The sequence below is a fragment of the Salvelinus fontinalis genome, unplaced genomic scaffold (genome assembly GCF_029448725.1).
Source record: "Salvelinus fontinalis isolate EN_2023a unplaced genomic scaffold, ASM2944872v1 scaffold_0539, whole genome shotgun sequence".
Taxonomy (NCBI): Eukaryota; Metazoa; Chordata; class Actinopteri; order Salmoniformes; family Salmonidae; genus Salvelinus; species Salvelinus fontinalis.
In genome coordinates this window covers 68,474-83,247 of record NW_026600748.1, presented here as the reverse complement: position 1 = coordinate 83,247, position 14,774 = coordinate 68,474, and the positions used below count along the sequence as shown (strand labels likewise).

At 51.1% G+C, this 14,774-nt stretch overlaps 1 protein-coding gene across 1 annotated transcript in view; it reads left to right on the top strand.

Moving 5' to 3' along the window:
- The window catches only part of LOC129846437 (2-hydroxyacylsphingosine 1-beta-galactosyltransferase-like), a 31,234-nt gene extending 19,770 nt beyond the window's left edge, over positions 1–11,464 (top strand). Inside the window, exons 2-3 of the mRNA XM_055914366.1 lie at positions 2,187–2,406; positions 10,791–11,464. Coding sequence (XP_055770341.1) covers positions 2,187–2,406; positions 10,791–11,184 — 614 coding nt within the window. The 3' untranslated portion in view covers positions 11,185–11,464. The remainder of the gene's footprint in view (positions 1–2,186; positions 2,407–10,790) is intronic.
- Positions 11,465–14,774: the final 3,310 nt, after the last annotated feature.

The following is a 14,774-nucleotide window of genomic DNA, read 5'->3' as shown; positions in this document are numbered from 1 at the left end:
GACCTATTGGACAACACTGTTAGGACCAGGGTCCATTAGGACAACACTGTTAGGACCAGGGTCCTATAGGACAACACTGTTAGGACCAGGATCCTATAGGACAACACTGTTAGGACCAGGGACCTATAGGACAACACTGTTAGGACCAGTGTCCTATAGGACAACACTGTTAGGACCAGGGACCTATAGGACAACACTGTTAGGACCAGGGACCTATAGGACAACACTGTTAGGACCAGGGACCTATAGGACAACACTGTTAGGACCAGGGTCCTATAGGACAACACTGTTAGGACCAGGGTCCTATAGGACAACACTGTTAGGACCAGGGTCCTATAGGACAACACTGTTAGGACCAGGGACCTATAGGACAACACTGTTAGGACCAGGGACCTATAGGACAACACTGTTAGGACCAGGGTCCTATAGGACAACACTGTTAGGACCAGGGACCTATAGGACAACACTGTTAGGACCAGGGACATATAGGACAACACTGTTAGGACCAGGGACCTATAGGACAACACTGTTAGGACCAGGGACCTATAGGACAACACTGTTAGGACCAGGGTCCTATAGGACAACACTGTTAGGACCAGGGACCTATAGGACAACACTGTTAGGACCAGGTTCCTATAGGACAACACTGTTAGGACCAGAGTCCATATCACAACACTGTTAGGACCAGGGACCTATAGGACAACACTGTTAGGACCAGGGCTCTATATTACAACACTGTTAGGACCAGGGTCCTATAGGACAACACTGTTAGGACCAGGGACCTATAGGACAACACTGTTAGGACCAGGGACCTATAGGACAACACTGTTAGGACCAGGGACCTATAGGACAACACTGTTAGGACCAGGGTCCTATAGAACAACACTGTTAGGACCAGGATCCTATAGGACAACACTGTTAGGACCAGGGACCTATAGGACAACACTGTTAGGACCAGGGTCCTATAGGACAACACTGTTAGAACCAGGGACCTATAGGACAACACTGTTAGGACCAGTGTCCTATAGGACAACACTGTTAGGACCAGGGACCTATAGGACAACACTGTTAGGACCAGGGACCTATAGGACAACACTGTTAGGACCAGGGACCTATAGGACAACACTGTTAGGACCAGGGTCCTATAGGACAACACTGTTAGGACCAGGGTCCTATAGGACAACACTGTTAGGACCAGGGTCCTATAGGACAACACTGTTAGGACCAGGGACCTATAGGACAACACTGTTAGGACCAGGGACCTATAGGACAACACTGTTAGGACCAGGGTCCTATAGGACAACACTGTTAGGACCAGGGACCTATAGGACAACACTGTTAGGACCAGGGACCTATAGGACAACACTGTTAGGACCAGGGACCTATAGGACAACACTGTTAGGACCAGGGACCTATAGGACAACACTGTTAGGACCAGGGTCCTATAGGACAACACTGTTAGGACCAGGGACCTATAGGACAACACTGTTAGGACCAGGTTCCTATAGGACAACACTGTTAGGACCAGAGTCCATATCACAACACTGTTAGGACCAGGGACCTATAGGACAACACTGTTAGGACCAGGGCTCTATATTACAACACTGTTAGGACCAGGGTCCTATAGGACAACACTGTTAGGACCAGGGACCTATAGGACAACACTGTTAGGACCAGGGACCTATAGGACAACACTGTTAGGACCAGGGACCTATAGGACAACACTGTTAGGACCAGGGTCCTATAGGACAACACTGTTAGGACCAGGATCCTATAGGACAACACTGTTAGGACCAGGGACCTATAGGACAACACTGTTTCTCCCTCTAGCTGGAACACCTTTCCCTCACCCCCACACACCCTAACCCCTCCTCCTTCTCTCCTCCATCTCTCCTCTCTCCTCCCTCTCTTTTTTCTCCCTCTCTCCTCTCTATATCTCTCTACTCCCTTTTTCTCATCCCTCTCTCTCATCCCTCCCTCTCCCCTCTCCTCCATCTCTCCTCTCTTCTCCCTCTCTCTCCTTTCTCCCTCTCTCCTCTCTATATCTCTCTACTCCCTCTCTCTCATCTTTGTCTCTTCTCTCTCCTTTCTCTCTCTCCTCCCTCTCTCTCCTCCTTCTCTCTCATCCTTGTCTCTCCTCCCTCTCTCTCATCCTTGTCTCTTCTCTCTCCTTCCTGTCTCTCCAGGCCATGCCAGAATAGTAGCGTTTCTGTCCCACGGTGGTCTGAACAGTATCTATGAAGCGATGTACCACGGTGTTCCTGTAGTGGGGCTACCTCTGTTTGGGGACCATTACGACACTATGACCCGGGTGGAGGCTAAAGGGATGGGCATCATGGTTCACTGGAAGAGGATGACAGAGGAGGATCTGTACCAGGCACTGAACACTGTTATCAACAATAACAGGTACACACACACACACACACACACACACACACACACACAGACACACACACACACACACACACACACACACACACACACACACACACACACACACACACACACACACGATGATGAAATGACGATGTAGTAGTGTGTGTGACATGTAGAAGATCAATACTGCCATCTGGTGTCTCAGTGTGGTACTGCACCACACTCAGTTCAGTTCTGGCTCATTACTGCCATCTGGTGTCTCAGTGTGGTACTGCACCACACTCAGTTCAGTTCTGGCTCATTACTGCCATCTGGTGTCTCAGTGTGGTACTTCACCACACTCAGTTCAGTTCTGGCTCATTACTGCCATCTGGTGTCTCAGTGTGGTACTGCACCACACCACAGTTCAGTTCTGGCTCATTACTGCCATCTGGTGTCTCAGTGTGGTACTGCACCACACTCAGTTCAGTTCTGGCTCAATACTGCCATCTGGTGTCTCAGTGTGGTACTGCACCACACCACAGTTCAGTTCTGGCTCAATACTGCTATCTGGTGTCTCAGTGTGGTACTGCACCACACTCAGTTCAGTTCTGGCTCAATACTGCTATCTGGTGTCTCAGTGTGGTACTGCACCACACTCAGTTCAGTTCTGGCTCAATACTGCCACCTGGTGTCTCAGTGTGGTACTGTACCACACTCAGTTCAGTTCTGGCTCAATACTGCTATCTGGTGTCTCAGTGTGGTACTGCACCACACTCAGTTCAGTTATGGCTCAATACTGCCATCTGGTGTCTCAGTGTGGTACTGCACCACACTCAGTTCAGTTCTGGCTCATTACTGCCATCTGGTGTCTCAGTGTGGTACTGCACCACACTCAGTTCAGTTCTGGCTCAATACTGCCATCTGGTGTCTCAGTGTGGTACTGCACCACTAAACCACAGTTCAGTTCTGGCTCAATACTGCCATCTGGTGTCTCAGTGTGGTACTGCACCACACTCAGTTCAGTTCTGGCTCAATACTGCCATCTGGTGTCTCAGTGTGGTACTGCACCACACTCAGTTCAGTTCTGGCTCACTACTGCCATCTGGTGTCTCAGTGTGGTACTTCACCACACTCAGTTCAGTTCTGGCTCAATACTGCCATCTGGTGTCTCAGTGTGGTACTGCACCACACTCAGTTCAGTTCTGGCTCATTACTGCCATCTGGTGTCTCAGTGTGGTACTTCACCACACTCAGTTCAGTTCTGGCTCAATACTGCCATCTGGTGTCTCAGTGTGGTACTGCACCACACTCAGTTCAGTTCTGGCTCATTACTGCCATCTGGTGTCTCAGTGTGGTACTGCACCACACCACAGTTCAGTTCTGGCTCATTACTGCCATCTGGTGTCTCAGTGTGGTACTGCACCACACCACAGTTCAGTTCTGGCTCATTACTGCCATCTGGTGTCTCAGTGTGGTACTGCACCACACTCAGTTCAGTTCTGGCTCATTACTGCCATCTGGTGTCTCAGTGTGGTACTGCACCACACTCAGTTCAGTTCTGGCTCATTACTGCCATCTGGTGTCTCAGTGTGGTACTGCACCACACTCAGTTCAGTTCTGGCTCAATACTGCCATCTGGTGTCTCAGTGTGGTACTGCACCACACCACAGTTCAGTTCTGGCTCAATACTGCCATCTGGTGTCTCAGTGTGGTACTGCACCACACTCAGTTCAGTTCTGGCTCAATACTGCCATCTGGTGTCTCAGTGTGGTACTGCACCACACCACAGTTCAGTTCTGGCTCATTACTGCCATCTGGTGTCTCAGTGTGGTACTGCACCACACCACAGTTCAGTTCTGGCTCATTACTGCTATCTGGTGTCTCAGTGTGGTACTGCACCACTAAACCACAGTTCAGTTCTGGCTCATTACTGCCATCTGGTGTCTCAGTGTGGTACTGCACCACACCACAGTTCAGTTCTGGCTCAATACTGCCATCTGGTGACTCAGTGTGGTACTGCACCACACCACAGTTCAGTTCTGGCTCATTACTGCCATCTGGTGTCGCAGTGTGGTACTGCACCACACTCAGTTCAGTTCTGGCTCAATACTGCCATCTGGTGTCTCAGTGTGGTATTGCACCACACTCAGTTCAGTTCTGGCTCAATACTGCCATCTGGTGTCTCAGTGTGGTACTGCACCACACTCAGTTCAGTTCTGGCTCATTACTGCCATCTGGTGTCTCAGTGTGGTACTGCACCACACCACAGTTCAGTTCTGGCTCAATACTGCCATCTGGTGACTCAGTGTGGTACTGCACCACACCACAGTTCAGTTCTGGCTCATTACTGCCATCTGGTGTCTCAGTGTGGTACTGCACCACACTCAGTTCAGTTCTGGCTCAATACTGCCATCTGGTGTCTCAGTGTGGTACTGCACCACACTCAGTTCAGTTCTGGCTCAATACTGCCATCTGGTGTCTCAGTGTGGTACTGCACCACACTCAGTTCAGTTCTGGCTCAATACTGCCATCTGGTGTCTCAGTGTGGTACTGCACCACACCACAGTTCAGTTCTGGCTCAATACTGCCACCTGGTGTCTCAGTGTGGTACTGCACCACACTCAGTTCAGTTCTGGCTCATTACTGCCATCTGGTGTCTCAGTGTGGTACTGCACCACACTCAGTTCAGTTCTGGCTCATTACTGCCATCTGGTGTCTCAGTGTGGTACTGCACCACACCACAGTTCAGTTCTGGCTCAATACTGCCATCTGGTGTCTCAGTGTGGTACTGTACCACTACACCACAGTTCAGTTCTGGCTCAATACTGCCATCTGGTGTCTCAGTGTGGTACTGCACCACACTCAGTTCAGTTCTGGCTCATTACTGCCATCTGGTGTCTCAGTGTGGTACTGTACCACTACACCACAGTTCAGTTCTGGCTCAATACTGCCATCTGGTGTCTCAGTGTGGTACTGCACCACACTCAGTTCAGTTCTGGCTCAATACTGCCATCTGGTGTCTCAGTGTGGTACTGCACCACACCACAGTTCAGTTCTGGCTCATTACTGCCATCTGGTGTCTCAGTGTGGTACTGCACCACACCACAGTTCAGTTCTGGCTCAATACTGCCATCTGGTGTCTCAGTGTGGTACTGCACCACACTCAGTTCAGTTCTGGCTCAATACTGCCATCTGGTGTCTCAGTGTGGTACTGCACCACACCACAGTTCAGTTCTGGCTCAATACTGCCATCTGGTGTCTCAGTGTGGTACTGCACCACACTCAGTTCAGTTCTGGCTCAATACTGCCACCTGGTGTCTCAGTGTGGTACTGCACCACACTCAGTTCAGTTCTGGCTCAATACTGCCATCTGGTGTCTCAGTGTGGTACTGCACCACACTCAGTTCAGTTCTGGCTCAATACTGCCATCTGGTGTCTCAGTGTGGTACTGCACCACACTCAGTTCAGTTCTGGCTCATTACTGCCATCTGGTGTCTCAGTGTGGTACTGCACCACACCACAGTTCAGTTCTGGCTCATTACTGCCATCTGGTGTCTCAGTGTGGTACTGCACCACACCACAGTTCAGTTCTGGCTCATTACTGCCATCTGGTGTCTCAGTGTGGTACTGCACCACACTCAGTTCAGTTCTGGCTCATTACTGCCATCTGGTGTCTCAGTGTGGTACTGCACCACACTCAGTTCAGTTATGGCTCATTACTGCCATCTGGTGTCTCAGTGTGGTACTGCACCACACTCAGTTCAGTTCTGGCTCAATACTGCCATCTGGTGTCTCAGTGTGGTACTGCACCACACCACAGTTCAGTTCTGGCTCAATACTGCCATCTGGTGTCTCAGTGTGGTACTGCACCACACTCAGTTCAGTTCTGGCTCAATACTGCCATCTGGTGTCTCAGTGTGGTACTGCACCACACCACAGTTCAGTTCTGGCTCATTACTGCCATCTGGTGTCTCAGTGTGGTACTGCACCACACCACAGTTCAGTTCTGGCTCATTACTGCTATCTGGTGTCTCAGTGTGGTACTGCACCACTAAACCACAGTTCAGTTCTGGCTCATTACTGCCATCTGGTGTCTCAGTGTGGTACTGCACCACACCACAGTTCAGTTCTGGCTCAATACTGCCATCTGGTGACTCAGTGTGGTACTGCACCACACCACAGTTCAGTTCTGGCTCATTACTGCCATCTGGTGTCTCAGTGTGGTACTGCACCACACTCAGTTCAGTTCTGGCTCAATACTGCCATCTGGTGTCTCAGTGTGGTATTGCACCACACTCAGTTCAGTTCTGGCTCAATACTGCCATCTGGTGTCTCAGTGTGGTACTGCACCACACTCAGTTCAGTTCTGGCTCATTACTGCCATCTGGTGTCTCAGTGTGGTACTGCACCACACCACAGTTCAGTTCTGGCTCAATACTGCCATCTGGTGACTCAGTGTGGTACTGCACCACACCACAGTTCAGTTCTGGCTCATTACTGCCATCTGGTGTCTCAGTGTGGTACTGCACCACACTCAGTTCAGTTCTGGCTCAATACTGCCATCTGGTGTCTCAGTGTGGTACTGCACCACACTCAGTTCAGTTCTGGCTCAATACTGCCATCTGGTGTCTCAGTGTGGTACTGCACCACACTCAGTTCAGTTCTGGCTCAATACTGCCATCTGGTGTCTCAGTGTGGTACTGCACCACACCACAGTTCAGTTCTGGCTCAATACTGCCACCTGGTGTCTCAGTGTGGTACTGCACCACACTCAGTTCAGTTCTGGCTCATTACTGCCATCTGGTGTCTCAGTGTGGTACTGCACCACACTCAGTTCAGTTCTGGCTCATTACTGCCATCTGGTGTCTCAGTGTGGTACTGCACCACACCACAGTTCAGTTCTGGCTCAATACTGCCATCTGGTGTCTCAGTGTGGTACTGTACCACTACACCACAGTTCAGTTCTGGCTCAATACTGCCATCTGGTGTCTCAGTGTGGTACTGCACCACACTCAGTTCAGTTCTGGCTCATTACTGCCATCTGGTGTCTCAGTGTGGTACTGTACCACTACACCACAGTTCAGTTCTGGCTCAATACTGCCATCTGGTGTCTCAGTGTGGTACTGCACCACACTCAGTTCAGTTCTGGCTCAATACTGCCATCTGGTGTCTCAGTGTGGTACTGCACCACACCACAGTTCAGTTCTGGCTCATTACTGCCATCTGGTGTCTCAGTGTGGTACTGCACCACACCACAGTTCAGTTCTGGCTCAATACTGCCATCTGGTGTCTCAGTGTGGTACTGCACCACACTCAGTTCAGTTCTGGCTCAATACTGCCATCTGGTGTCTCAGTGTGGTACTGCACCACACCACAGTTCAGTTCTGGCTCAATACTGCCATCTGGTGTCTCAGTGTGGTACTGCACCACACTCAGTTCAGTTCTGGCTCAATACTGCCACCTGGTGTCTCAGTGTGGTACTGCACCACACTCAGTTCAGTTCTGGCTCAATACTGCCATCTGGTGTCTCAGTGTGGTACTGCACCACACTCAGTTCAGTTCTGGCTCAATACTGCCACCTGGTGTCTCAGTGTGGTACTGCACCACACTCAGTTCAGTTCTGGCTCATTACTGCCATCTGGTGTCTCAGTGTGGTACTGCACCACACCACAGTTCAGTTCTGGCTCATTACTGCCATCTGGTGTCTCAGTGTGGTACTGCACCACACTCAGTTCAGTTCTGGCTCATTACTGCCATCTGGTGTCTCAGTGTGGTACTGCACCACACTCAGTTCAGTTCTGGCTCAATACTGCCATCTGGTGACTCAGTGTGGTACTGCACCACACTCAGTTCAGTTCTGGCTCATTACTGCCATCTGGTGTCTCAGTGTGGTACTGCACCACACTCAGTTCAGTTCTGGCTCAATACTGCCATCTGGTGTCTCAGTGTGGTACTGCACCACACTCAGTTCAGTTCTGGCTCAATACTGCCATCTGGTGTCTCAGTGTGGTACTGCACCACACTCAGTTCAGTTCTGGCTCAATACTGCCATCTGGTGTCTCAGTGTGGTACTGCACCACACTCAGTTCAGTTCTGGCTCAATACTGCCATCTGGTGTCTCAGTGTGGTACTGCACCACACTCAGTTCAGTTCTGGCTCATTACTGCCATCTGGTGTCTCAGTGTGGTACTGCACCACACTCAGTTCAGTTCTGGCTCAATACTGCCATCTGGTGACTCAGTGTGGTACTGCACCACACCACAGTTCAGTTCTGGCTCATTACTGCCATCTGGTGTCTCAGTGTGGTACTGCACCACACTCAGTTCAGTTCTGGCTCAATACTGCCATCTGGTGTCTCAGTGTGGTACTGCACCACACTCAGTTCAGTTCTGGCTCAATACTGCCATCTGGTGTCTCAGTGTGGTACTGCACCACTAAACCACAGTTCAGTTCTGGCTCAATACTGCCATCTGGTGTCTCAGTGTGGTACTGCACCACACCACAGTTCAGTTCTGGCTCAATACTGCCATCTGGTGTCTCAGTGTGGTACTGCACCACACTCAGTTCAGTTCTGGCTCAATACTGCCATCTGGTGTCTCAGTGTGGTACTGCACCACTAAACCACAGTTCAGTTCTGGCTCAATACTGCCATCTGGTGTCTCAGTGTGGTACTGCACCACACCACAGTTCAGTTCTGGCTCAATACTGCCATCTGGTGTCTCAGTGTGGTACTGCACCACACTCAGTTCAGTTCTGGCTCACTACTGCCATCTGGTGTCTCAGTGTGGTACTTCACCACACTCAGTTCAGTTCTGGCTCAATACTGCCATCTGGTGTCTCAGTGTGGTACTGCACCACACCACAGTTCAGTTCAGGCTCATTACTGCCATCTGGTGTCTCAGTGTGGTACTGCACCACACCACAGTTCAGTTCTGGCTCAATACTGCCATCTGGTGTCTCAGTGTGGTACTGCACCACACTCAGTTCAGTTCTGGCTCATTACTGCCATCTGGTGTCTCAGTGTGGTACTGCACCACACCACAGTTCAGTTCTGGCTCATTACTGCCATCTGGTGTCTCAGTGTGGTACTGCACCACACTCAGTTCAGTTCTGGCTCATTACTGCCATCTGGTGTCTCAGTGTGGTACTGCACCACACTCAGTTCAGTTCTGGCTCAATACTGCCATCTGGTGTCTCAGTGTGGTACTGCACCACACCACAGTTCAGTTCTGGCTCAATACTGCCATCTGGTGTCTCAGTGTGGTACTGCACCACACCACAGTTCAGTTCTGGCTCATTACTGCTATCTGGTGTCTCAGTGTGGTACTGCACCACTAAACCACAGTTCAGTTCTGGCTCAATACTGCCATCTGGTGTCTCAGTGTGGTACTGCACCACCACACCACAGTTCAGTTCTGGCTCAATACTGCCATCTGGTGTCTCAGTGTGGTACTGCACCACACTCAGTTCAGTTCTGGCTCAATACTGCCATGTGGTGTCTCAGTGTGGTACTGCACCACACTCAGTTCAGTTCTGGCTCATTACTGCCATCTGGTGTCTCAGTGTGGTACTGCACCACACTCAGTTCAGTTCTGGCTCAATACTGCCATCTGGTGTCTCAGTGTGGTACTGCACCACACTCAGTTCAGTTCTGGCTCAATACTGCCATCTGGTGTCTCAGTGTGGTACTGCACCACACTCAGTTCAGTTCTGGCTCAATACTGCCATCTGGTGTCTCAGTGTGGTACTGCACCACACCACAGTTCAGTTCTGGCTCAATACTGCCACCTGGTGTCTCAGTGTGGTACTGCACCACACTCAGTTCAGTTCTGGCTCATTACTGCCATCTGGTGTCTCAGTGTGGTACTGCACCACACTCAGTTCAGTTCTGGCTCATTACTGCCATCTGGTGTCTCAGTGTGGTACTGCACCACACTCAGTTCAGTTCTGGCTCATTACTGCCATCTGGTGTCTCAGTGTGGTACTGCACCACACTCAGTTCAGTTCTGGCTCATTACTGCCATCTGGTGTCTCAGTGTGGTACTGCACCACACCACAGTTCAGTTCTGGCTCAATACTGCCACCTGGTGTCTCAGTGTGGTACTGCACCACACTCAGTTCAGTTCTGGCTCATTACTGCCATCTGGTGACTCAGTGTGGTACTGCACCACACTCAGTTCAGTTCTGGCTCATTACTGCCATCTGGTGACTCAGTGTGGTACTGCACAACACTCAGTTCAGTTCTGGCTCATTACTGCCATCTGGTGACTCAGTGTGGTACTGCACAACACTCACTCCACTGAATGCAATTGACATCCACACACACCCTCTCACTGTTTTTAACCGTGTGTGTGTGTGTGTGTGTGTGTGTGTGTGTGTGTGTGTGTGTGTGTGTGTGTGTGTGTGTGTGTGTGTGTGTGTGTGTGTTCTAGTTATCGTCAGCGTGCCCAGGTGCTCTCCTCCATCCATAAGGACCAACCAGGTCACCCGGTAACGAGAGCTGTCTATTGGATAAGCTACATCCTCCGTCACCATGGCGCCAACCATTTACGATCCTCTGTCTACACTGTCTCCACCTACCAGTACTTCCTATTGGACGTTGTGCTGGTCGTAGGGGCGGGGCTGGCCCTGATTGGCTACCTGTTTTACCGGATAGCAGGGCTACTAAGGTCAAAGGTTAAGGTTCAGGAGCGGGGGGGTGAGGTGGGCCACGGTGACAGTGGCGACGACAAGGCAAACGGACATTGTCATAGCAACGGAGCGGTCGCTAACGGGAAGCACAAACGTAACGGAGCGCCGATGGAGAACGACAAGAAGATGAAGTAAAGGGGCGGAGACTCTGTTCTGGGGTCAGAGGTCGGAGAGGAAGCTGAATCTACTGTAGAGATTTAGGGTTTGGGGTAGAAAAGAACACTCCTCATTCTGGGAGACTGCAGAAAGACGGGGATGAGGTGTGTGTGTGTGTGTGTGTGTGTGTGTGTGTGTGTGTGTGTGTGTGTGTGTGTGTGTGTGTGTGTGTGTGTGTGTGTGTGTGTGTGTGTGTGTGTGTGTGTGTGTGTGTGTGTGTGTGTGTGTGTGTGTTTGTTTCGGGGGAGGGAGGAGGGTTCACAACCAATGCCAACAAAACAACAACAACCAAGGAGCTGGAAAGTCCAAAAGTCCTCCCCCCTCTATCCTCTCATCCTCTCTCCTCTCCTCCTCTTTCTCTCTCTCTCTCCCTCTCTCCCCCCCTCTATCTCTCTCCTCTCCTCCTCTTTCTCTCTCTCTCTCCCTCTCTCCCCCCCTCTATCTCTCTCCTCTCCTCCTCTTTCTCTCTCTCTCTCCCTCTCTCCCCCCCTCTATCTCTCTCCTCTCATCCTCTCTCCCCCCTCTCCGCCCCTCTCTCTCTCTCTCTCTCTCTCTATCCCTCTCTCTCTCCCCTCTCTCCCCCCCTCTATCTCTCTCCTCTCCTCCTCTTTCTCTCTCTCTCTCCCTCTCTCCCCCCCTCTATCTCTCTCCTCTCCTCCTCTTTCTCTCTCTCTCTCCCTCTCTCCCCCCCTCTATCTCTCTCCTCTCATCCTCTCTCCCCCCTCTCCGCCCCTCTCTCTCTCTCTCTCTCTCTCTCTCTCTCTCTCTCTCTCTCTATCCCTCTCTCTCTCCCCTCTCTCCCCCCTCTCTCCTCTCCTCTTATCTCTGGAATGGAAGGATGAAGAAGAGAGTCTCTGATCAACACCAACAAGGTTAAACGATGTGAGGTTTTGAAGGAGAATCGCTGCTCACCAAGCGACGGTGGACATGTGTTACATATAACAACAACACGCTAAGCTATTCTTTAATCAGATTATATTTAATTTATTTTATTTCACTCATCAATTAGTCAGACTGCAGTGTATAGTAGATCCTAACAGGGTTGGAATGATATAATGTTATGTTAGTAAGATATACAGTATAATTAGATGTAATGTCTGTCTGTTTCTCTGTCTGTCTGGGATTTGTTATGTTAGTAAGATATACAGTATAATTAGATATAAAGTCTGTCCCTCTAGACTGTCCCTAATGGTCCCTATTCCTTCCCTCATTCCCTCTAGACTGTCCCTAATGGCCCCTATTCCTTCCCTCATTCCCTCTAGACTGTCCCTAATGGCCCCAAACCCTCATTCCCTCTAGACTGTCCCTAATGGCCCCTATTCCTTCCCTCTAGACTGTCCCTAATGGCCCCTATTCCTTCCCTCATTCCCTCTAGACTGTCCCTAATGGCCCCTATTCCTTCCCTCATTCCCTCTAGACTGTCCCTAATGGTCCCACACCCTCATTCCCTCTAGACTGTCCCTAATGGCCCCAAACCCTCATTCCCTCTAGACTGTCCCTAATGGCCCCTATTCCTTCCCTCATTCCCTCTAGACTGTCCCTAATGGCCCCAAACCCTCATTCCCTCTAGACTGTCCCTAATGGCCCCAAACCCTCATTCCCTCTAGACTGTCCCTAATGGCCCCAAACCCTCATTCCCTCTAGACTGTCCCAAATGGCCCCAAACCCTCATTCCCTCTAGACTGTCCCGAATGGCCCCAAACCCTCATTCCCTCTAGACTGTCCCTAATGGCCCCAAACCCTCATTCCCTCTAGACTGTCTCTAATGGCCCCAAACCCTCATTCCCTCTAGACTGTCCCGAATGGCCCCAAACCCTCATTCCCTCTAGACTGTCCCTAATGGCCCCAAACCCTCATTCCCTCTAGACTGTCCCTAATGGCCCCAAACCCTCATTCCCTCTAGACTGTCCCGAATGGCCCCAAACCCTCATTCCCTCTAGACTGTCCCGAATGGCCCCAAACCCTCATTCCCTCTAGACTGTCCCTAATGGCCCCAAACCCTCATTCCCTCTAGACTGTCCCTAATGGCCCCAAACCCTCATTCCCTCTAGACTGTCCCTAATGGCCCCAAACCCTCATTCCCTCTAGACTGTCCCTAATGGCCCCTATTCCTTCCCTCATTCCCTCTAGACTGTCCCTAATGGCCCCAAACCCTCATTCCCTCTAGACTGTCCCGAATGGCCCCAAACCCTCATTCCCTCTAGACTGTCCCGAATGGCCCCAAACCCTCATTCCCTCTAGACTGTCCCTAATGGCCCCAAACCCTCATTCCCTCTAGACTGTCCCTAATGGCCCCAAACCCTCATTCCCTCTAGACTGTCCCGAATGGCCCCAAACCCTCATTCCCTCTAGACTGTCCCTAATGGCCCCAAACCCTCATTCCCTCTAGACTGTCCCTAATGGCCCCAAACCCTCATTCCCTCTAGACTGTCCCGAATGGCCCCAAACCCTCATTCCCTCTAGACTGTCCCGAATGGCCCCAAACCCTCATTCCCTCTAGACTGTCCCTAATGGCCCCAAACCCTCATTCCCTCTAGACTGTCCCTAATGGTCCCATATTCCTTCCCTCATTCCCTCTAGACTGTCCCTAATGGCCCCAAACCCTCATTCCCTCTAGACTGTCCCTAATGGCCCCTATTCCTTCCCTCATTCCCTCTAGACTGTCCCTAATGGCCCCAAACCCTCATTCCCTCTAGACTGTCCCTAATGGCCCCAAACCCTCATTCCCTCTAGACTGTCCCTAATGGCCCCAAACCCTCATTCCCTCTAGACTGTCCCGAATGGCCCCAAACCCTCATTCCCTCTAGACTGTCCCTAATGGCCCCAAACGCTCATTCCCTCTAGACTGTCCCTAATGGCCCCAAACCCTCATTCCCTCTAGACTGTCCCTAATGGCCCCCAACCCTCATTCCCTCTAGACTGTCCCTAATGGCCCCTATTCCTTCCCTCATTCCCTCTAGACTGTCCCTAATGGCCCCAAACCCTCATTCCCTCTAGACTGTCCCGAATGGCCCCAAACCCTCATTCCCTCTAGACTGTCCCGAATGGCCCCAAACCCTCATTCCCTCTAGACTGTCCCTAATGGCCCCAAACCCTCATTCCCTCTAGACTGTCCCTAATGGCCCCAAACCCTCATTCCCTCTAGACTGTCCCGAATGGCCCCAAACCCTCATTCCCTCTAGACTGTCCCTAATGGCCCCAAACCCTCATTCCCTCTAGACTGTCCCGAATGGCCCCAAACCCTCATTCCCTCTAGACTGTCCCTAATGGCCCCAAACTCTCATTCCCTCTAGACTGTCCCTAATGGCCCCAAACCCTCATTCCCTCTAGACTGTCCCGAATGGCCCCAAACCCTCATTCCCTCTAGACTGTCCCTAATGGCCCCAAACGCTCATTCCCTCTAGACTGTCCCTAATGGCCCCAAACCCTCATTCCCTCTAGACTGTCCCTAATGGCCCCAAACCCTCATTCCCTCTAGACTGTCCCGAATGGCCCCAAACCCTCATTCCCTCTAGACTGTCCCTAATGGCCCCTATTCCTTCCCTCATTCCCTCTAGACTGTCCCTAAT